At 44.4% G+C, this 23067-nt stretch overlaps 1 protein-coding gene across 3 annotated transcripts; it reads right to left on the reverse strand.

The window, feature by feature from the left end:
- Nucleotides 1-2274: 2274 nt before the first annotated feature.
- LOC137372212 (gamma-crystallin S-1-like) lies at nt 2275-7640 on the reverse strand. Of its 3 annotated transcripts, XM_068035838.1 has the most exons (4): nt 7632-7640; nt 7284-7524; nt 5478-5483; nt 2275-2543 (listed from the first exon to the last, which is right to left on the reverse strand). In XM_068035838.1, exons 1-4 carry the CDS (start codon nt 7638-7640, stop codon nt 2275-2277), a joined length of 525 nt encoding a protein of 174 aa, XP_067891939.1. The 3 variants fall into 3 exon arrangements, with proteins under 3 accessions (XP_067891939.1, XP_067891938.1, XP_067891936.1); XM_068035837.1 differs by lacking the exon at nt 5478-5483; XM_068035835.1 differs by lacking the exon at nt 5478-5483 and having other exon boundaries at nt 2275-2550; nt 7282-7524.
- Nucleotides 7641-23067: the final 15427 nt, after the last annotated feature.

Genomic DNA, 23067 nt, shown 5'->3' on the forward strand with positions numbered 1-23067 from the left:
TAGATCTAAGAAACATAGTTCCATTCTCTGGCCACAAAGTTTAAACTCAGATAGGACAGATGTGGCTTTCCAATTCATGACGGGAAATTTCGTAGTCATCATTCTGATATTCCTTGCCTTTCACGGATCCCTCTGGTTTACTGTGGGTTAAGTTTCCTCAATGGAGATGCTAAAAGTACTGCAGAACTGCTATGCCTGCAGCTTGGGTCTCACCACATCTGTATCGCTGTAGATCTGTGACGCTGTAGCCTGTATCCCATGCTTTTCTTTTGGCTCTGCCCACGAAGCTTTTTGATGGGAACCGAACCATGACACCTCAAAAGCTCAACAACCTTTCAGCCCAATTTCAGACCAATTTTCGCAGCCCAATCCTGAACCGACTGAATATCTTTACTGACCATTGATTCAGTTATCCCCTAGGCAGTTACTCAGTGTTTTTTTGAGCACTGATCCTCCTGTGCACTTCCTGCACCAAAGCACTGCATACAAGAACCTTGGATCACTCTCTCTTACCTGTTGCACCATTTCTGTGGGTTCTTCCTGGTCCTCAACTCTCTGTAAGCAGTTCCAGCCCTGCTGTAGCCAGAATGCACCTTACCTTTGAGAAATATAGTATGGCATTAAGTAGTGCAGGCTCGCTTTAAGTGGTGCATGCAACCAATCAACAACACATGCAGTGCTTTGCTGCATGCCGCAATCATTATTGTTAGCAGGCAGCAGGAAATTTGGGAACCCACGCCCGATTACGCAGACTATCCAATTCTGCCCCCTAAATATTTACAGTCCTGCTTTTCCAAAGATTTTCAGTTGGTACCTAATTATTTTTTGTAATATGGCTCTTAGTATTATGACTGTAGGTCTGTTAAGAGAAAAAATTTGCAGGACTCCAGGAAAAGGGCAGGGGAGTAGAATGAGCTGAGTTGCTCTTGCAGAGAGCTGTAACCATTCTGTGATTCAATGATTCTATGATTCAAGTATTTATCCAATTCCCTTTTGAAATTAACTAATAAATTTGCTTCCACTACCCTCTTAGGCAGTGCATTTCAGATCATAACAACATGCTGTGTAAAAAAATTCTCCTCCCATTGTGTTTGTTTTGTTCTTTATTTAAATGTACATGTTGCATTTTCTCCAGCACTTAGCAATTCCTGTGTATGTGACATATGCGCAAGGTGTGAACTATTGCACTTCAAATGGTATCATTTGAGGATTCATAATTTTGAATCATGTCTTTGAAACTGGTTTGGCTGACTGCTCTGTTCTTGGCTGCAGCTAAGGCTGCAATTAATACACATGCAGTTGACTGGTCCCTTAATTTACATGATTCAACTATGTAACTACAAATTGCAGTGGTGAGAAGGAAATCCAGGATGTACACATTTGTGTTCATTCAATGTTAATTTAAAGGAGTCAGGAAAAAAGACTTGGAGGATTCCAAATGCTTTACGTTAGTCTTAGAAAACAGTTTAAAGTGTCAGAGATTTAAGCACCATATTGTTCTCACTCTATTGATCTATCTTGTTTCGGTATAACTAAATTTCTTAGAATCCTATCTTATTAGTGGGTTTATCTGTCGTCATACGGTTTGTCTGCATTTTTGTTTGCCTATCGATAAGATCCGTGTTTGTCAGTGGACTATATACCGAATGAACCAGTGTAAAAGAATAGATTATTAGTCTTGAGACTTATAACACCCCATTCACAACAGGTTAAGTTCGGTTAAGTTTCCGATTATAAGAGGCTGCATATGAGAGCAATCTTTTGAGGCATTCACAAGAAAAATTATTGGAAGGGGCCCAAACTGTATCAATGTTCCCTCCAATCTTCTGACCCTGGCTTCTTTTCTACTATCCCCCATTGAACCTTGCGTCACAGAGCTATCTTTTGCCCCTGCTCCCAGCCCAGATTTTTCTCCTAAACCATCCAACTTCTCTTCCCTCTACAAAAGCATTTTTGTAAAGTTTGACAATGCATTTGGTCACCTCCCCTAAATCTTCTCCCACCTCCCTCCTTCATGTTTTTTTTCTGTCTCTGTGAAATAATTTGGGATGTTTTGTCGCATTAAAGGTGTTTTATTAGTGCAAGTTGTTATCTGTTAATTTAAATTATATCCACTAAGTCAAATCACAATGGTAAAATATTGCGTATTAGAAAAGCCCCCATATGGTTTTCATGAAAATTCAAAATTACAGTAAGCTGATAGCTCAATAAAAGTTATTTTATTTGTGTTCAGAAAAACATTGGCAATGCAAAGTAATGTTTAACAGCAACAATCTAGAAATCCCTCATATGTCTGAAAGATCCGATAGTTGAGTTGTAGCCACCCCAGTCACTGAATCTCCTGTATTCACCGGGTCTCATGAAGTACTGTCGGCCTCTGTAGTTGGGATGTTCATAGAAGATCCAGTAACCATCCATCACATGGCAGGAGTGAATGTCACGGTAACGGAAACGATCATAGACAGATGAACAGTCATCCTGGAATTCCATCATCTGTCCTCCAAAGTCAGGCCTCTCATAAATCCTCATTCTGTAGTTTCCACCTCGGTACTGTAATATAGAATCAGAGAATCATAGAATAGGACAGTACAGAATAAGCCATTCGGCCCATCATGTCTTCAACAGCTCTTTCGAAGACCAATTCAATTAGTTACACTCCCCAGATCGTTCTCCATCTCTCTGCAATTTTTAAACCTTTAAGTAGTTCCCCTTTGAAAGCTAATATTGAATCTATATCCTTCACATTATCAGGCACAGTTCCAAATCCTAACCACCCATTGCAGAAAAAGGTTTCTCCTCATGTCACCTCTGCTTCTTTTGCCAATCACCTTATATCTATGCCATCTCATCATTGATCCTTCAGCCATTAGAAACAGTTTGTCTTTATTTATTCTATCCAGGCCTTCATGATTTTTAAACACCTCCATCAAATCTCCTCCATCCTTCTCTGCTCCAAGGAGGACAACCTGAACTTCTTCAGTCTATCCAAGTAACTATAATCCCTCATGCCTGGAGCCACTCTAGTGAATCTCTTCCCTACTCCGTCCAAAGCCTTCACATCCTTCCTAAAGTGTGGTCTCCAGAACTGAACACAATACTCCGGCTAGGATCAAACTTATCCTAGCTTTTGTACTCTATGCCTCTGTTTATAAAGCCGAGGGTCCCATATGCTTTATTAACTCCTTTGTGAGCCTGTCCGACCACCTTCAAAGATTTGTGCACAAACACCCCCAGATTTCTCAGCTCTTAGAGTCATAGAGTCATAGGCCAGAATTTAACAATGAGGCAGTAGCCCTGCCCACCGGCTGGAAAGCCAGGGGCGAGCCCGCCTCCACCAGGTTTGCAAGCCATGCTGCTATTTTGCATGGTTCAGGCATTTAAATGGCTTCAGTCGGAGCTTCCACCCCTCTGAAGCCGGAGGTCCCGCCTCCAAGAGCTGCCAGCCAATCAGCGGGCCGGCAGCTCTTCAATCCCAGCAGCGCCACCGGATGTGGTGGACACTGCTGAGACTGCACCCAGCCAGAAAACATGGACGGCGGCCTCCATAAAGGTAACTGGGGGTCAGGCCTCGCCGAGGACAGTCGGCCAGGCCCCAGCGAGGGCTGGAGGGGGTCAGAGTATAGGGCAGAGGGGTTGATTCAACAAGGGCAGCCCATGCTGCTGGGGAGGCCGTCCATGTCGAATCAGGAGGGCCCTCTCATCCCCCAGCGTGCAAGGAAGCCGCCAGGTATTATTGCTAGCCTCCTCAGGTGCCGAGGTACCCAAACGCTGCTGTTAAAATACCAGCAGCGGTGGGAAGAGGCCCTTAAGTGGCCATTTAGGACCCTCAATTGGCCTAAGGGCAGGCAGGCCACCTGTCACCTCCCCCGCCTCTGGTGAAATAGCTGCGGGGCAGGTAAGTGATGAGCACGTCGCCCCCACCATCCCACTGGATTTTATGCCTCCTCCTCCTCCTAGCTCGCTCCAGGGGACGGGGCTGGAAAATTTTGGTGATTGAGTCATTTACTGCATAGAAGGAGGCCACTCGACCCATGAAGTCCATGCCAGCTCTCCACAGAGCAATCCATTCAATCCCAATCCTCCACTCAATCCCCATAGCCTGCAAGTTTATTTCCTTCAAGTGTCCATCCAATTTCCTTTTGAAATCATTGATTTTCTCCACTTCCTCCACCCTCATGGGCAGCAAGTTCCAGATCATTACCACTTGCTGTGTAAAAAAGTTCTTCCTCACATTCCCCCTGTGTCTCTTGCCCAAAACCTTCAATCTGTGTTCCTTTGCCCTTGTACCACCAGTCAATGGAAACAATTTTTCCTTGTCTATCTCACCTATGCCTGTCATAATCTTGTACACCTCTATCAAATCTCCCCTCAATTTCCTTTGCTCCAAGGAGAACAATACCAGTTTTTCCAACCTAACCTTGTAACTAAAATCCCCCCCTGGAACCACTCTGGTAAATCCCCTCTGCATCCTCTCAAGGACCCTCACATCCTTCCTAAAGTGCAGTGGCCGGAATTGGGCTTGCATTGCCTTAAAAATTTCACCATTTAGTATGTATGGTTTCTTCTCATTCCTCCTACCAAAATGTATCATCCATACTTTACGGCATTGGCTTTCACCTACCATGTGTCCTCCCATTCCAGTAGCCTGCCTATGTCCTCTTCAAGTCTATTACTACCTCACTCAATGTTTATTACAATTCCAAGTTTTGCTTTACTTGCAAATTTCAAAAAATTTAAGTCCAAAAGTCATTAACAAGGACTAACAAGGCAAGGGAATATACAATGGATGGTAGGACCCTAGGAAGTACAGAGGGTCAGAGGGACCTTGGTGTACTTGTCCATAGATCACTGAAGGCAGCAGCACAGGTAGATAAGGTGACTAGGAAGGCATATGGGATACTTGCCTTCATTCACCGAGGCATAGAATATAAGAGCAGGGAGGTTATGATGGAGCTGTATAAAATGCTAGTTAGGCCACAGCTGGAGTACTGTGTACAGTTCTGGTCACCGCATTATAGGAAGGATGTGATTGCACTGGAGAGGGCGCAGAGGAGATTCACCAGGATGTTGCCTAGGCTGGAGCATTTCAGCTATGAAGAGAGACTGGAAAGGCTAGGGTTGTTTTCCTTAGAGCAGAGAAGGATGAGGGGGGACCTGATTGAGGCATACAAAATTATGAGGGGCATTGATAGGGTAGATAGGAAAAACTTTTTCCCTTAGCAGAGGGATCAATAACCAGAGGGCATAGATTTAAGGTAAGGGGCAGAGGTTTAGAGGGAATTTGAGGAAATTTTTTTTCACCCAGAGGGTGGTTGGAATCTGGAACACTGCCTGAAGGGGTGGTAGAGGCAGGAACCCTCACAACATTTAAGAAGTATTTAGATGAGCACTTGAAACGCCATAACATACAAGGCTGCAGGCCAAGTGCTGGAAAATGGGATTAGAATAGATAGGTGCTTGATGGCCGGCACAGACACAATGGGCTAAAGGGCCTGTTTCTGTGCTGTATTACTCTATGACTCTATTAATGTATATCAAAAAGCAGTGGTCCAAGTAATGGACCTTAGGAAATGCCACTGAATATCTCCCTCCAGTCCAAAAAACAGCTATTCGCCACAACTCTGTTTTCTATCCCTTAACCAATTTTGTATTTATACTGCACCTTTCATCCATGGGTTTCAATGTTGCTAACAAACAATCAATAAGATCATATTTGTGATGAGACAGTAAGTATATAGACTAATATAAAAGCAGACCACTTGGAAGGGATTGCAAGGCTATCGCAGAATTAATAGTGTTTAGAGGACTTAATAGGTCTTTACTTTAGTGGACTTTGCTCAGAGAAATCTATTCATTCTGAAAACAAAGTGCAGATAACAGAGTAATTTGGGCTGGATTCTAAGGGTCCGCTGCAGAAGTAGGCGGCAGATGTAAAAAATAAATGCAGCCCGCTTGCATGGCACCGCGTCACGGAGCTGCTGCGATTTCAAACGCAGCAGCTATTTGCATGGTCGCAATGCCAGCCCTCCGCGATGACATGAAGGGGCGGGCGAGCCGACGTAGACAACGGCGTCCGGTGCCAATGCACAGGTGCCGGCGTCATTTTTAAAGGGCTTGCAGCCCTTAATGGGGATTTTATAATTAAAGTGACAGGTCAGTTCAAAGACCAAAAAAAAGAAATAACTTACCATTAAATTCATTTTTACACACACCCAATGGCATTCCAGCCATTTGTGCCCCTTCCCCTCCAGAATGTGAATACTCAGAATTTGCTCTTTCCCCCCTCCAAAGTTCAGCAACTTTGCCCTTTACCCCTTCTCATCACCCCCCACCCCTGACCAATCCGCATCATTTTAACTTCCCTCCCCCCATCCCACACAGAGAAATAATCCTCCTCCCCTGTCCCCACAGGTGTTGTGCCACATTTCCCTGAATGGGGATTCGAAGTTGTGGCATTGTCGGCCTCCCAAATGCAGTTCAGTGCGGCGGTTTAGGAGGTGACGGGACCCTCATTAAATCAGGTATGTAACTTAGATTACGTAAGTGGGGGTCCCGTCGCCGAGCGGTGGGGCTGCCACCAAGATCGGCATAGGGCCTGTCGCCGTCGGGGTCAATGGTGGGCTTCCGCCACACCGATCTTCATTGCCTCCCCACCAATGTTCCCAATGGCGGAGGGGATTTAAAATCCAGCCCATTGAAACTATATCAGTGAGTGGAACATTTGTGATTCCCATGCAGCTATTGTTTTACATGTAATGAAGCAAGGCTTCAACAAACCAGTCCTGATGCAGCGTCAGTTGTCTCCATATTTTCATCCTGGCACTAGCTGTCCTACCCCATCAGGTTAGTGAGCTTCAACCCACAAATATTCAGTACAGCTGCTGCCATATTTAACAGTTTTACCTTTCCTACATTGTGGAGGAACATTGGAGAAGAGTTAGCCCATTGAATTGAACAATTGTGCTGTCAATTCAATTTTGTCTTGCCCTGATGTGGAGACCAAAAGCAGGAATAGAACAAGCTATTATGGTGTGTAACAAGTATAGAACATCAGCACCACTGCAACTAACATCTACAGTCAATTAGTCTATTAGTTTTGTGTCTCAAGTATAAAAGTGGCATTAAAACGTCTTTGATACAGGTCATTGGATGAAGGAGATGTCCAGTTTAATAAAACATGGCACTCTCACTAAATAAAGCGAGGATACGGCAATACAAAGAAAAATAAATCACAGAAGCAACAAGTTTATAGCTGGTAATGACTGCAAATTTGTATCTTACACGTGGGTAGCTGCGACATGACCTGACACAGTCATTGAATCCCATCCAGCGCTGGTAGTCAGGATATTCACCCCTGCTCAGAACATACTGGTATCCCATGTAATTGGGTTTCTCATACAGCACCCACCAGTCACTGTCAACACGGATGGAGTTACAGCGGCTGAAGTAAGAGTGCAGGTCAGCACAGTCACTACTGCACTCATAGTGCCGACCCTGGAAGTTCTTGTCCTCGTAAAAGATAATCTGTGGGGAAAAGTCAAATTATAGATCGACAATTTAACAAGTTGAGGTACTTTTGCATTGTATAAAAATGAAAACTACGATGAGTGAACTGAAAACGTGAACCTTACCTTTCCCATTTTGAGTTCACAGTTAGGCAATGACTTACCAAGTGTGCTACTGCTTCCTGCAGCTTGGTATTTATATTCTGGACAGAAAGGTTAATGTAAAGAATGTGCTATTATTCTGATGACTCGGAACTGTATATCAGCAAAAGAAGAACAATAGAAATGTCACATGCATTGCAAAAATAACTCCAGTATATGTATTTAAAGACCAGTCATCAAATCTTTTCATTTTGCTTTTACATTGTTTTAATTATTCTGTCACCCAGTAAACTCGAGGGAGAGTTCATGATGCTTCTCAGAGCTGGTGACATGAAAGGCCTTTCAAAATGTCGAATATCCAACTCTTCAGAATGTGATGAAGACATCGTACCATTTAATTTGAGTTTAGCATTTCTTTGTTTAAAAATTATGCCTTTTTCTCTGTGTTTTACAAGAAAATAAATGCAGAACAGGAATAGAATGTGTCTGAAATTGGTGTCAGCATAAACAAAATCTATGCATACATTACAAGGTTTCCTGCTGCTGTAATGCAGGAGTTTTTTTATTCCGGTCCTCAGCATTCTGATTCTGAAATCATTTAGACATATGGAGCAAGATTTTGCACTGGAGTTGCACCAGCTCTACAGGTTTATTTCCATTGTATTTGGTGGGAGTGATGGGATACACCCAAGCCTTAAATGGATCGATAAGTTAAAACAGATTGGGGACTTTTTTGAAGAATAAAGAAATAATTTTGCTACCAGCCCTGGAAGCCAAGGCCTTCCAAAGCCATTTTCCATCCTTCCATTTGGTGAGCTTAGTGGAAGAGCTAGAAATTCCACCAAGAGCCCGCTGGCTAAATTCAAATTACCTTGACACTGAGGCAGGAGTGAGCTTATTGGGCAGACGAAATTTCCACCCTACCACTGTTGCAGTTGAATTCTGCCAAAGTGGAAAATTGGGGCCACAACGTACTTTTGAACAATAAATTGTATGGATAAAATAGAGAATTTTGTAGACTATTTAATTTGAACAGTGACCACAGAACAACTGGAAAATTCACAAGCTTTGAGCAAGGTTAAAGTTGAGGTAGAACTTTCATCCCCACAAGTAGTTAAGCATGGACCAATCAAAACCTCTAAAAATGAACTAGATCGACACTTGTCGAGTAAGGGAGTTGAGGGTTATACTGATATTCGAAGATCTCCTGACTTACATCAACAATACTGAGATATCAGCTGAGGTCTAAGGCCTCATACCAGTAACAGCAGGCAGATGGTAGATGCATTCCACCTTCCATCTGTCCAATATCCACCAAGAGTTAAAATTCTGGATGTCTTCCTTTTGGCAGGTTGACTGCTTGTAGAATTGGGCGATTCTGCCTTCCTCTAGAATGCTTCTGATAAGTCACCTTCTTGTTAGCTGTTTTTTCTTGACATCTACTAGCTTCATCCGAGCTTAATTAACTTTGCACACAAGTTATCTCTCTGTATTGTATACTGTTAATTCATGCACAGGTCTCAGAAATGTAAACTATTAACTAATTGCTATGATATAATTCACAGATTTTACTTCTATTCAATTAAACACTTCACAGCACTAAGACGTCCAACTGTAACTCTAGTCTTTTTGAAGAATATTTTCAAAAGCTCTTTAGAACTTCTGTTAATTTTCTGTCTTTTCTAGAAACTTTCTCACGGCCTTCTACTAAACCTTCTGGAAGTTTCTGAAAATTCATAAAACCCTTCTTAAAATTACACGTGGCTTTATATATCCTAATTTTTAGCAAGGCAATCGCACCCTCAGTACAGACATACTAGGACCAATAAGAGAATTGCATCTGCTATAAGAATCCTTTCCAAGGTGTCATCCAACTGAATAGGCATCGGTTAGAACCAATGATTACCGACTGTCAAATAATTTGACAAAGAACAAAGGCTTCAAGAATTGCTTTAAATGTTTCCTCAAACTGGAGTCAGTAATCAGGCTGAATGTTGGGAAGGGATAGCACTAACACCAATTAAACCAGGAAGGGTTATACAAACAAATGGTTCCTTACCAGTAATAAAGGACAAGCTATCAAGACCACAGTCTTAGAGACACCTCAGTAAGTGCGGGATAAATATGTCCTGTCTTATCTCGACCTGTGAGCAACTCCTTTGTTAGCAAAGACCTGAGGAGTTAGGAATTAAGTGAACAACCTGACTTGTCCATAATAAAAGCAAAATACTGCAGATGCTGGAAATCTGAAATAAAAACAGAAAGTGCTGGAACTACTCAGCAGGTCTGGCAGCATCTGTGGAGAGAGAAGCAGAGTTAACGTTTCAGGTCTGTGACCTTTCATCAGAACTGGCAAAGGTTAGAAAATAATTAGGTTTTAAGCAAGTGAAGGGGAAGGGGGTGGGGGAGAGAACGAAGGGAAAGATGTTTGACAGGGCAGAGGGCAGAAGAGATTAAATAATAAAGCTGTCCTGGGACAAAGGCAAAGAGTGTGTTAATGCTTGTGGTGAAAGACAAAGCATTAGTCCAGAGAGACTGTTAATAGCAGAATAATGAACAGCTCAAACAACATGGAAAAAAATGGTTAAAAAATAAAATATTAAGAAAAGGCCAGTCATGCTCTGAAGTTATTGAACTCAATGTTCAGTCCGCAAGGCTGTAAAGTGCCTAAACAAAAGATCAGGTGCTGCTCCTTGAGCTTGCATTGATGTTCACTGGAACACTGGAGCAGGCCAAAGACAGAAATGTTGGCATGAGAGCAGCGGGGAGTGTTGAAATGACAAGAAAACAGAATCTCGGGGTCATGCTTTCGGTCTGAGCAGAGGTGCTCTGCAAAGTGGTCACCCAATCTGCGTTTGGTCTCCCCAATGTAGAGGAGACCTCATTGTGAGCAGTGAACACAGTATACTAAATTAAAGAAGTACAAGTAAATTGCTGCTTCACCTGAAAGGAGTGTTTTCGGGCCTTGGATAGTGAGGAGAGAGGAGGTAAAAAGGCAGTTGTTCACCTCCTGCGATTGCATAAGCAGGTGACATGGGAAGGGGACGAGGTGTCGGGGGTAATGGAGGGGTGGACCAGGGTGTCGCGGAGGGAATGATCCCTTCGGAATGCTGACAGGTGAGGGGAGGGGAAGATGCATTTGATAGTGGCATCACGCTGGAGGTGGCAGAAATGGAGGAGGATGATCCTTTGAATGTGGAGGTTGATGGAGTGGAAAGTGATAACAAGGGGAACCCTGTCGCGGTTCTGGGAGGGAGGGGAAGGGGTGACGGTAGAGGTGCGGGAAATGGGCCGGACACGGTTGAGGGTCCTGTCAACCACAGTGGGGGGAGTCCTCGGTTGATGAAAATGGAAGACATATCAGAAGCGCTGTTGTTGAAGGCTCATTCATCACTTGATGCATCGGAGACGGAGAAACTGGGAGAATGGAATGGAGTCCTTACAGGAGGCAGGGTGTGAAGAAGTGTAGTTGAGGTAGCTGTGGGAGACGGTGGGCTTATGATGAATATTAGTAGACAGCCTATTCCCAGAGATGGAGACAGAGCAATTGAGGATGGGAAGGGAACTGTCAGAGGTGGACCATGTGAAGGTGAGAGAAGGGTGGAAATTGGAAGCAAAATTAATAAATTTTTCCAGTTTGGGGCGGGAGCAGGAAATGATACCGATACAGTCATCAATGTGCCAGAAAAAGAGTTGGGGGAGGGGGCCTGAGTAGGACTGGAACAAGGAATGTTCGACATATCCCACAAAAATACAGGCATAACTAGGACCCATGCGGGTACCCATAGCAACACCTTTTACTTGAAGGAAGTGAGTGGAGTTGAAGGAGAAGTTGTTCAACATGGCTTATCAACCTGGCATATCTAGATACCATTTCTTCATTGATTTGGAGGTCATCAGAAATTCTAACAGGACTGTGTGAGGTGATTGACACTAGAAGGGTTGAACTGTAACATGTCACTCAGATAGGTCAATACAATCCAGGAGGTTTCTTTGTAAATTAAGAATACATAAAATGATGTGTTTTGACAGGAAAGCTTCAGTCCTCAATCCTCAGTTCTTAGATTAGTTCAAGTTTTTTTAATTAGTTCTTGTAGTAGAAGATATAGGAATTCTTTGCCTTGCATATATAGAAGAGTGTTTCCATAAAATTTCTGACAGAGAGAGAGAGAAAGGTTGTAGAAGTTAATATTGTATGGCTATTGTAGACAGATGCAGGCAGATATAAGTGTGTACTTGGATGCCCAAGTTTTCCTGGGATGAAGGGAGGTGAGATTCAAGCCAACTAGTGCAACTACAGCTGCCAACACAGAAGGTGAATTTAGCTTGGAGCAGAGGATCCAGGGCGAATAGATACCAACTCTACAGACCAAGGTTCTTCATCAGTCTCAGAAGATTAGCGCCATCCTCCCAGAGGAAGACGAGTTCAGCCACACCTACTCATAAGGATGTTTTAAGTTCTGGAAGCATTCTTAAAGAGAAGTATATAGACTTCAATCTATTCAATCGACTGGCTATCGAATAATGTAAACTTGTCAGCTATAAGGAATCTAATCCTAAATGATTCTCACTGATTTATATCAATCTGAGACACTGACGTCAACTCTAGATTTATTATCTGCTAACAGTTAGAACTGAATTACTGTGATATAGCTGAACTCCATCGTGACCTCTGTTACTTGTTTCATAAATTGACACTATCTACTAATTATTTGCATATTCAATGTTTAAGTTTAGCCTTGCTAACTATGGCTCCAATATTATCTTGAGGCATGTCTGGTGCAGGGGAGAGGAATATATGGATGGGAAATCCAGAAGTACAGGTCTTCCGAACATCCTGCAATTTTAAACTTCAGGACATCTTTTAAATTTTTTCTCTAGGTTTCCTACCCAGTCTGATTTACAGGCTGCCTGCTTGTTGGCTGGGAACCCTGCAGCAAAAGGATGCAGAAGAGCAGCAAGTAGTGAGGGATTGCTGCTGGAGATTCTGGGGTGCGGGCGTGGTGAGACAGATCATGATAGAGTGGAGATGGCAGTCGGGAGGGGTGAGTAGAACGTGGTGGTGAGAAGAGAGTGAGATCATGGTGGGGGTTCCAAACATAGGGGTGCTGGGGTATCGCAGACAGATTGAAGGTGTGGAGGGAGTGATCAGGCATGTGCATCCCCATGGGTGGTGGGGGGGTGGGGGGGGGGGGGGGGAATTACAGGTAACCTTGTTGGGTCTGAAGGAAAACTCCTGCATCTACTGGCCCACAAGCAATGATGTAAAGGCACATCATTTATGAATGCATTCCTTCTTGCCTCTTTTTACCTGCCGAGTTTGCTGAAGCCTGGGAAACCTGGCCGACTGTGGTGAAACATATAAATTGTTAAAATAGAGGGACACAGCTTCCATATAAGGTTTCAACACGTGTCCTGCTTCTAGCGAGCGGATTGGTCATCTTCCCCTCATCCCACCTCTGCTAAAACCAGAAGTGGGCGGGTTCGAGGCATGTTGAGTTCATGTTTCACATTTTAATTTTTTAACCTTCCATCTGAACCAAACCCACCCATTTTTAGGGGTTAAAATTAAATCCTACAATTCTAAGGTAAATAAGCATTTGTTATTTATTGACTTTGTTCTCCAAGTTTGTCTTAACAGTTGGCAAGAAAGGATTAAATCATTCATTCAATACCTTGGGCTAACTATTATGCCCCACAAAGAGCAGAAAGGTGGCGGGGGGGCGTAAATTTGGACCGGGAGGCTCAGGCAGCCCTTCCTGAACCGCTCCTGCCTCCGCCAATACTTTACACAGGGCAGCAGTGGCGAAAACCAGCTGGCCCATCCAATGCCAACCAAGGTCCTTAAGTGGCCAGTTAACGGCCACTTAAGGGTCTCCGCCCACCGCCATAGGGATTTTACCCTTGGGCGGTTGGGCAGCCCAGGCCCGAGAAAAGTCGCCTGACAAAGGCAGGTGGCTTTTTGATGGCCTGGTGGGGGGGTGCCCAATGGAGTACTGCTCCCGATGCCTCAACCATCCCCAACACCCAACACACACCCCAGTCCCCCGAAACATCCACCCTTGCCTCACCGGGGCATGGCCAAAGCCCCCTGGTGAGGCCCCAAAAACTTACCTATGTTCCTGGACTTCCTTCCGTCCCTTGGCTGGGTTGCAGTCCCAGCAGTGGCCACTGCTCCCGGTGGCGCTGCTGGGACTGAGAGCTGTCGGCCCGCTGATTGGCCAAGAGCTCCATTAGGCGGGACTTCCCTGCCTGAGTGAGGTGGAAGTCCCACGTCAGACCAGTTAAAGGCATGGGGACCGTAAAATGCAGTCCGGATCCCCAGGCCTGGCGGAGGCAGGTTCACCACTGACTTTTCAGTCGGTGGACGGCTCCTACCCACGGAAGGTAAAATTCAGCCCCTTGTATGTATTCCAATGGGAGGTATAGTGTAAATGTTGTTATAATCTCAACTGATTGATGTGAAAGGTTTGGTATCATTAACTCCTATGCATAGAGTGGGTGGCAATTGAGCACTTAGGATTAAGGATTTGTCTGGTGTCTTTGATGAATCTGCTTATCAGATCCCAGCATTCTTACAGCTTCTGTTTGCCCGTGTATGTTTTGTGTGTCTGCAACCTAACCTACTGCTCTGTCTAACTGCTCACTAGTGGGAAGATGGAGTAAGGTACTGTTACTAGCTGGAATACTGTTAACTTATTGAATTGTTCACATTCTAGCATCTGGGGTGTCACAGTGGCGCAGTGCTTAGCACTGCAGCCTCACAGCTCTAGTGACCCAGGTTCAGTTCTGGGTACTGCCTGTGCGGAGTTTGCAAGCTCTCCCTGTGACTGTGTGGGTTTCCGCCAGGTGCTCTGGTTTTCTCCCACAGCCAAAGACTTGCAGGTTGATAAGTAAATTGGCCATTGTAAATTTCCTCTAGTGTAGGTAGGTGGTAGGAGAATGGTGGGGATGTGGTAGGGAATATGGGATTAATGTAAGATTGGTATAAATGGGTGGTTGTTGGTCAGCATTGACTCAGGCTGAAGGGCCTGTTTCAGTGCTGTATCTCTCTAATCTAATCTATCCAGCTGCAACCATATGTCCAAAAATTATTGGGTGATTTCTCAGAATGTTTTAATTTTGTTAAAAAGTAGTCATAGCTTCTAAGAATTGTAGTTGTCATGAAAATCCTATATGCCAAATGGGAAATATTAATTTCATCGGTTGGAACCTTGCCTTAGACTTTTAATGAAATTCTTACAAATACCTTTTTTTTAAAAAGAAAGGCTGGCAGCCAAGATGGCCACTGCAATTTACATATGAAACACCACAGAGTAGAATGGAAACACCATGACTGACCCAACCTTGCCAGAATAATGGAGTTCTCTCTGATTAAATTAATTGAAATGGCCTTATCAATGCGGTCATCAGAGGCCATTGACAGCCATTGACTTTGAAAGAGCCAAGACCTCTCCCCCACCTCCCCCCTCCCCCACCTCTCCACCACCACCAAGTGCGACTGGACAGCCTAAGGGGTAAAGCCTTGAATCTTAGAGAAATTTGCAGTTTGGGGGAGGCTGTAAGCTTTGTCAGACAGAAAGCAAGAGAACAGTAACTGTAAAGCCATCCAGGGAGCAGCTCTCTCTCTCTCTTTCTCACTGTCCAGTAAAGATCCCGAGATGCCCCGGCTGCAACTGGTAAAGCCTCCAGCCTACAGACCACCAACAACAACAACTAGGGGACAAGGATCAAACCGCCTTTTCTACCTTTCAGAGCCTGAGAAGCAAGTCTGCAATAGTGCATGTGGCCCAGTGAGAACTTCAGGACTACAATTTCAGCTGAGGACTCTGGGACTGATATTCAGTATTTAAATTCTATTTATTTCAGACTCTACTCCAACCACCAAATCTGTTTCCCTCTGTAATCTATTTGTGTGTGTATGCATGTCTCTCATGTGAATGTGTGTATGTGAATGCAAAGCGTATTTTAGTAATTTAAACCAGCTTAGAATGTCAAGAATAATAAACTTACATCTTCCTTGTTTAAGTTCAAGAAAACCTGTCTGATTGGTTCTTCTGAAAGAAGAGAAACAGGAGCCGGCGCACACAGAGGTGGGAAGTTTAATCACTGTGTTAAAAATAAGATAAACCCTGTTGCGGTCAAACCAGAAAAGGGGTAAAAGGGGGAGCCTGAGACCCCTGCCTCACCCAGCCATAACAGAAATTTGGGGCCTCTAGTCCATGATTGTAACCCACAGATAAATGAGAAATTGGAAGTGGGAAGCCAAATTGATCCTTATCAAAAAAAAACTTCAATACAGGTTTTCTTGTGGTTTGTGTTGTTAGAATACTAACATGTCCGCATCCGAGGCCAGTACCTTCCCAAGCCAGGGTGAAGTAACTTGGGATAAGTTAAGGTCCCTATCTATGGAAGATTTGAGCAATGTAGCTGGGCAGTTTAAGATTACTTTCCATACAAAAGCTAAGAAATCCGAAATCCTAAGACTTGTGGCCGGCCATATTTCACTTGAGCCTGAAGATTCAGAAACAGGGTTGGAGTCAAACTCAGATAGGGTAATGTCAGCTCAAGATACAATTGGAACAGAGGAAACTTAAACTGGAAGACAGGAAGAGAGAGAATTTTCCAGAAGGAGCAGGAGGAAAGGGAGCTAAGGCAGCTTGAATGAGCTAAGTGGCGATATGGTAACTCCCAGTGAAAGCATGGTCAGTATGGAAGCTAAACTTAACTCAGGACCATGTGCTGAGCTCTTAAAGTTCTTTCAGTTAATTCCAAAGTTCAATGAGGGAGATGTGGAAGTATTTTTTGGCATGTTTAAAAAGCTTGCAAGACAGTTGAAATGGTCGACTGAGAGCTGGACCCTACTGCTACAAAGCAAGCTAACAGGAAAAGCCCATGAGGTTTGTTCCCTGTTGCCAGAAGAAAGTTCATCAGACAATGAATTGACTAAAAATGCTATCCTTGGGGCATATGAGCTAGTAGCGGAAGCCTATCGCCAGAAATTCCGAACCCTCCGGAAACAGCCTGATCAAACTTACCTCAAGTTTGAGAGAAGTAAGCAGCTGACTTTTGACCAGTGGTTACGGGCACTTAAAGTACAGCCCACATATGAAAACCTCAGAGAGGTGATTCTTCTCAAGGAATTTAAAAACTCTCCTCCCTTTTCTAGAATAACCCACGTAGAAGAACAAAAGGTTCAAAGGGCCAGGCAAGCCGCAGTTCTGGCTGATGAATTTGCTTTCATATACAAGTCCATACTGCAAGCAATACCTTTCCCTAGTCACCCCCACAACCCTGAAAAGGATAAAAGGTGGCAGGGTGATAGGAGCCCAAACAGTCCTGGGTGAGAAGGAAAAGCTGGACACACAGGGGGCCCTCCTCCAACCATAAATGACAGTGCGGAGGGCAGGAGTGAGACCCGGAGACCTCTGTGTTTCCATTGTAACAAGGCAGGTCACCTCCGAGCTGACTGCTGGGAAACTATGGGGAAATCCTGTAGGGTTAATCAGGCCACGCCCGACCAGTGCAGGAGAAGGAGCCCTGATGGAAAGCACAGCAGAGCAGGCTGTAGCTTTAACTGCAACAGCAGTAAGACCCAGGAAACATACTGTTGTGGGTGCAGGAAAATTTAACAAGATTCCTGAAGGTTATCAGGATTTTGTATCCAAAGGGAGAGTAACCCCATACCCCTCAAGTGGGGCAAGCAAGCACATAGTCATACTCAAGGAAACAGGGGCCACCAGATCCCTTCGGCTGGGAAAAGGCATGGCCTTTCCCCCAGAGAGTGCAGTGAATACAAGAATGGTAGTGAATGATATCAAAGGGCAGTGTACACCTGTACCTTTATATTGGGTGCACTTGGAGTGCAGCCTAGCTTCGGAACTGGTGACCGTGGGGATTGTCCCTAGTTTGCCTGTGGACAGGGTTGACCTGCTCCTAGGTAATAATCTGGCAGGAGTGAAGGTGATACCTTCCCCAGTCGTAGTAGAGAGACCAAAGGAGCTCAGAGAGACAGGGTGGTTGCAGGAGACTGTCCCCTGCATTCCCCCTGATTGTGTGGTGACTCGGCCATGGCCAAACCAGTTCCCTCAGAGGAGAATGAACTGGCACTACAGACAGATGGCCATGCTGTCTGGTTGTCTGAAACCTTCTTTGGGGAGTTAGAAGACCCAGGGAATGGGTTAAACCAATCTCCCCTAATTGAGGCTCAACAAGCTGACCCAGTATTAAGGAGGCTGATCTGCTGCGCTTTCCATCAGGGCCCCTTCTCCTGCACTGGTTGGGTGTCACCGAGTTACTGTAGAGAAATATTAAGACTGGCCCGTGTGCTTACAATGGCTGTAAATGTCAGTGTATGAGAAAAAAGCCTGCATAAGACAGCAGTTTGACTGGCCAAAACTCCACAAAGGTATAGGGGAATATTGTAAAACTTGCCTCATGTGTTAAGTTGTGAGGAAGCCCCAACCTGCAGTAAAATCTGCACCCCTAATTCCTGTACCGGCTTTTGGGGAACCCTCCAGCAGACAGCTGGTGAATTATGAAAGACCCCTGCTGAAAACAAAAGGGGGCAGACAAGCACAGGTTTGGCAGATAGTTAGGGAGGAAGGGGATGAAGAGGGCGGTGAGGACAGATTAAAGGAGGGCCAGGAGGATTCCCAAATAGAACCCACTACTGTCCAGTCAGCCAACCCTGAAATGTTGGAAAAATTAGACCCCACATCCTCCTATGTAAGTGCAGGTGAAAGAAGCACCCTACCAAGGCTGCTAACAGCAGTTACCGAAACCTGCATGGACAAGGAAAGTTCCAAAAGAGGCAAACCAACAGTGAGGGCGATGCCTCACCTAGTCAAAGTGCCGCAGTGGGATCTGGACAGATATCTGCGAGCAGGAATGTCCCAGAGGACATGGGGGAGATTAGACAAGAGACCCTCCCCACAGTACATAGAAAAGAGAAACAAAAATGCCCTAAAGTGAGCAGCACTTGGATGTCTCACCAGAAAACCAAAGTGAGGTCAGGGTGGATCTACTCACTGCAGAATCCAATAATCAGAGCGCAAGCCCAAAACTAAACAAATCCCACAATTTCACTTCAGACTCCAGCAAGAACAAGGGCCCAGAGGAAACCTCAGACACCTCATAGGGACTTAAAACCAATTTATTATGCAATGCCACCATAGGGAGAGAGATTAGCAAGGTAATGGAAGCTGAAGGGTTAGAACCGTGTGTTGCAGAAACAGCAGTTGAGGGGTTAAAGCTTGTACATGCAGGAAAACTTGTCCGAGACCGCAGTCTCATAGCTCCAGTGACCTGGGTTCAATTCTGGGTACTGCCTGTGTGGAGTTTGCAAGTTCTCCCTGTGTCTGCGTAGGTTTCCTCCGGGTGCTCCGGTTTCCTCCCACATGCCAAAGACTTGCAGGTTGATAGGTAAATTGATCAGTAGCAATTGCCCCTAGTATAGGTAGGTGGTAGGGAAATATAGGGACAGGTGGGGATGTGGTAGAAATATGGAATTAGTGTAGGATTAGTATAAATGGGTGGTTGATGGTCGGCACTGACTCGGTGGGCCGAATGGCCTGTTTCAGTGCTGTATCACTAAACTAAACTAAAACTAAACTCTCTCTCTCTCTCTCTCTCTCTCTCTCAAGCCCGCAACTGTGCACATGGCCCAGTGAGAACTTTAGGACTACAATTTCAGCTGAGGACTCTGGGACTGATATTCAGTATTTAAATTCCATTTATTTCGGACTCCTCTACTCCAACCACCAAATCTGTTTCCTCTGTAATCTATTTGTGTGTGTGCGTGTGAGTGTGTGTCGTGTGAATGTGTGCGTGAATGCATAGCGTATTTAGTCATTTTAACTGGTTTAGAGTGTTAAAAATAATAAACTTACATCTTCCTTGTTTAACTCAGGAAAACCTGTCTGGTTCTTCTGCAATTACATCAGAGGAACAGGAGCAGGCGCTCACTGAGGTAGCAAATTCAATCACTGTGTTAAAAAAAAGATAAACCCTGCTGCGGTCAAACCAGAAAAGGAGCAAAAGGGGAGCCTGAGACTCCTTCCTCACCTGGTTGTAGCATTGTGATACATGTACAAATGCTTAATATGTTTGTCTGTCATTCTTCTGTTCACTGTGTTAATTAAGGTGTTAACCTGCTTCTTTTAGATGGGCTAATATGTTCATTAAAATCGAATGCAAATATCATACAGACATGCTCAATGTTTGTATTCTAATATCACAAATACTGATTTGCACACTCACAATTGCCAGTTGGACTATGAAAAAGTCTGTTGAAACTTTTTCTTCTACTTGTATTGTCCTGTATTGCAACCTTATTTATCCAGAAGCAACATGGGAAGCTATCATAGGAAGACAGATCTTGCTTAAAGACCTCAACTAAATCTCATTTCTTGATGTGGAGAATGATAGTGGCAATGGTTGCTAGGCTCTTTGATTCAATCTATAGATTTAGGAAACAAAAGCATACTTATTTTTTTGCCTCCATATATTGCTTTGGAAAGAATGTAATTACATCATGGAAGACAACTGCAGAATTGTCAGAAGTTATAATTGGCTGGGTTTTATAACTTGAACTAAAAGATTAAGTGATGAGAGACAAAAATAATTCTGTAAGTAGGAAAGTTTTATTTTTGGGGATAGAGTGCAGCAATTTGTTTTGCCAAATTACAGGGAGTCAGTCATCCCAGTTGTACAGAATTAAAGCCTGATCAATCACCTCAGGGTCAGATAGACATAACCTGGGGCATATTTGCATATAATTTTCACTATCACTTTACAGACGTTGTTGCTGATGGTCCAGTAAATTTCCAGCTGTGAGCCATTGTTTCAAGTATTTGGTTTCAAGTAAATTAGCTTGCCTGATGACATTAACTAACGGAAAGTTTTCCGATCCAATCTGGAGTCAGACAGGGTCGTCCTCTCTCCCTCCTCTCTTGTTTTTTTGCTGTATTGAACTCTTTGCTGAGTCTATTAGAAAGGATGCGAGCACAAGAGGGGTGACAATCCCAGGCAGCAGAGGCACTCAGGTTAAAACCTTCCTGTACATGGATGACGTCGCCGTCTTCTGCTTGGATCCGCTGTCCGTGCGCAGACTGATGAGCATCTGCAACCAGTTCGAACTGGCCTCGGGAGCCAAAGCGAGGCCATGTTCTTTGGGAACTGGGCTGACCGATCCTTTGTCCCCTTCACCGTCAGGTCAGACTACCTGAAGGTGCTGGGGATTTGGTTCGGAAGGGCCGGGGTGTGCACCAAAACCTGGGAGGAGCGAGTAGCCAAGGTACAACAAATGTTGAGCATGTGGGGGCAGCGATCTCTCTCCATTGTGGGTAAGAACCTGGTCATCAGGTGCGAGGCGCTCACGTTGTTGCTGTATGTGGCGCAGGTCTGGCCCATACCCCACTCCTGCGCTGTGGCGTTCACCCGAGCCATTTTCCACTTCATCTGGGGATCTAAAATGGACCGGGTCCGGAGGGACACGATGTTCAAATCTCTGGATAAGGGCAGGAAAAATGTACCCAACGTGGCCCTCATCCTGATGACCATCTTTGTGTGCAGCTGCATCAAGATGTGTGTAGACCTCCAGTATGAAAACTCCAAGTGTCACTACGTGCTGAGATTCTATCTGTCCCCAGTGTTGCGAAGGATGGGCCTGGTCACATTGCCGCGGAACGCTCCATCCAGTTGGACCGTGCGTACCACCTATCTTTCGTGGAGCAGTTTCTGCGGGAAAACACCTTTGACCACCGATCCATCAGGCAGTGGTCTGCACGGAATGTCCTCAAGGCCCTACGGGAAAGGAAGATGGGAGATCCTGTCAGATGGTTCCCCGAGCAGACCGCCAAAGTCATTTGGCGGAATGCCTCATCACCAGAACTTTCAAACAAACACCAAGATGTAGCTTGGCTGGTGGTGAGAAGGGCCCTCCCCGTCAGATCCTTCATGCACGCCCGAAGTCTCGCCCCCTCCACGCAATGCCCCCGCGGTGGCTGTGGTGGGGAAGAGACGGTTGCCCACCTCTCCTGGAATGTGTCTTTGCAAAGCAGGTGTGGAAAGAGATGCAGTGGTTTTTGTCAAGGTTCATCCCAAGCAGCTCTGTAACACAGGAGTCTGTGCTCTACGGGCTGTTCCCAGGGACACACACCGAGACAAACATCAACTGCTGCTGGAGGACTATCAATTCGGTGAAAGACGCCCTTTGGTCTGCCCGAAACTTGCTGGTCTTCCAGCGCCAAGAGTTGTCCACCACCGAATGCTGCAGACTGGCACATTCCAAGGTCCAGGACTACGTGCTGAGGGACGCACTAAAGCTTGGGGCAGCACTAAAGCAAAGGCTCAATGGGGAAAGACCACAGTGTAAGGTCCCCCCACCAAGCTGAACTGAGGGGCTGGATCCATGGGAAACCCCTCGAACTGTATCGGGAAAATTTTGTGTGCTGTAAATGTAAAAATGTATATGGCATGACAATGAAATGGAAGGGTTGTGAGGCAATTCATGATTGTATAGAAGGAAACTGATCACCTTTGCACTGTTTGTATTTTTTGACTTGATGCTGTTTTAAACTGTTTGGGAATGTAATTTTTTTCAGATTTTTATGAATAAAGTATATTTTGGAAATAAAAAAAAAATGTCATTAACTATCAATAAATTACTCTATAATATATTGCACATCTACCAAATTTTCTATTTTAAGACACCCCACATAAATTTCCTTCAATATCTTAGCAAAATAAAATTGCCCCAATCTGTGGGTTTCAGTCTGTGTTATGACGATGGAGAAAGGGAACATTCCAGTCTTGATTCACAAAACAAATGAAAGACTAAATAAATGGTTTGTATCAATCGCTGCACAGGATTAATTGCACAATAAGTTGCCCACAGTTGTAAATCAATAGGTCCCAGTTAAAAATTAATAAATCGCACCGGAAATATTTCCACTCCATTCTTCAAAATAGCTTGTGCAGAGCTTGCTATTCTGTCTTAATGTTTGCTTAGCTACAAAGTGAGAAACAAAGACCCAATCTGATCCAAATTAAAAATCATTTCTACCGTCAGTATCTAGCATTTTAGATTTTGTCTGGAGAAAGGAACATTATTGTGAAGGCAACTTAGATTAGGTGTTCTCAGCAGAGATTTTGAATTGGAACTATTTGATACTCCAGTACAATCCAATCGGAAATTATATTCGGCCAAGGAATACTGTTGTTGAGGCATCTCCTCAGAAATTGACATATTCACTGCCTCTAGATGTTTAAAGCAAAATTGCTTAGTTAGCTAATCATGCTACACACAGCAGGTGTTGAAACGTACAAGATTTGTTGTGGGTTGGCATGCCATGCCCAATCAACTATCCCATTTAGGAGAGTTGTTGTGCTATTGGTGACTGAGAGAGCAGTGTAGAACTATTTACAAAATACAAAGTAAATTTTATGACAGAGTTGT

The sequence above is a fragment of the Heterodontus francisci genome, chromosome 7, assembly GCF_036365525.1.
Source record: "Heterodontus francisci isolate sHetFra1 chromosome 7, sHetFra1.hap1, whole genome shotgun sequence".
Taxonomy (NCBI): Eukaryota; Metazoa; Chordata; class Chondrichthyes; order Heterodontiformes; family Heterodontidae; genus Heterodontus; species Heterodontus francisci.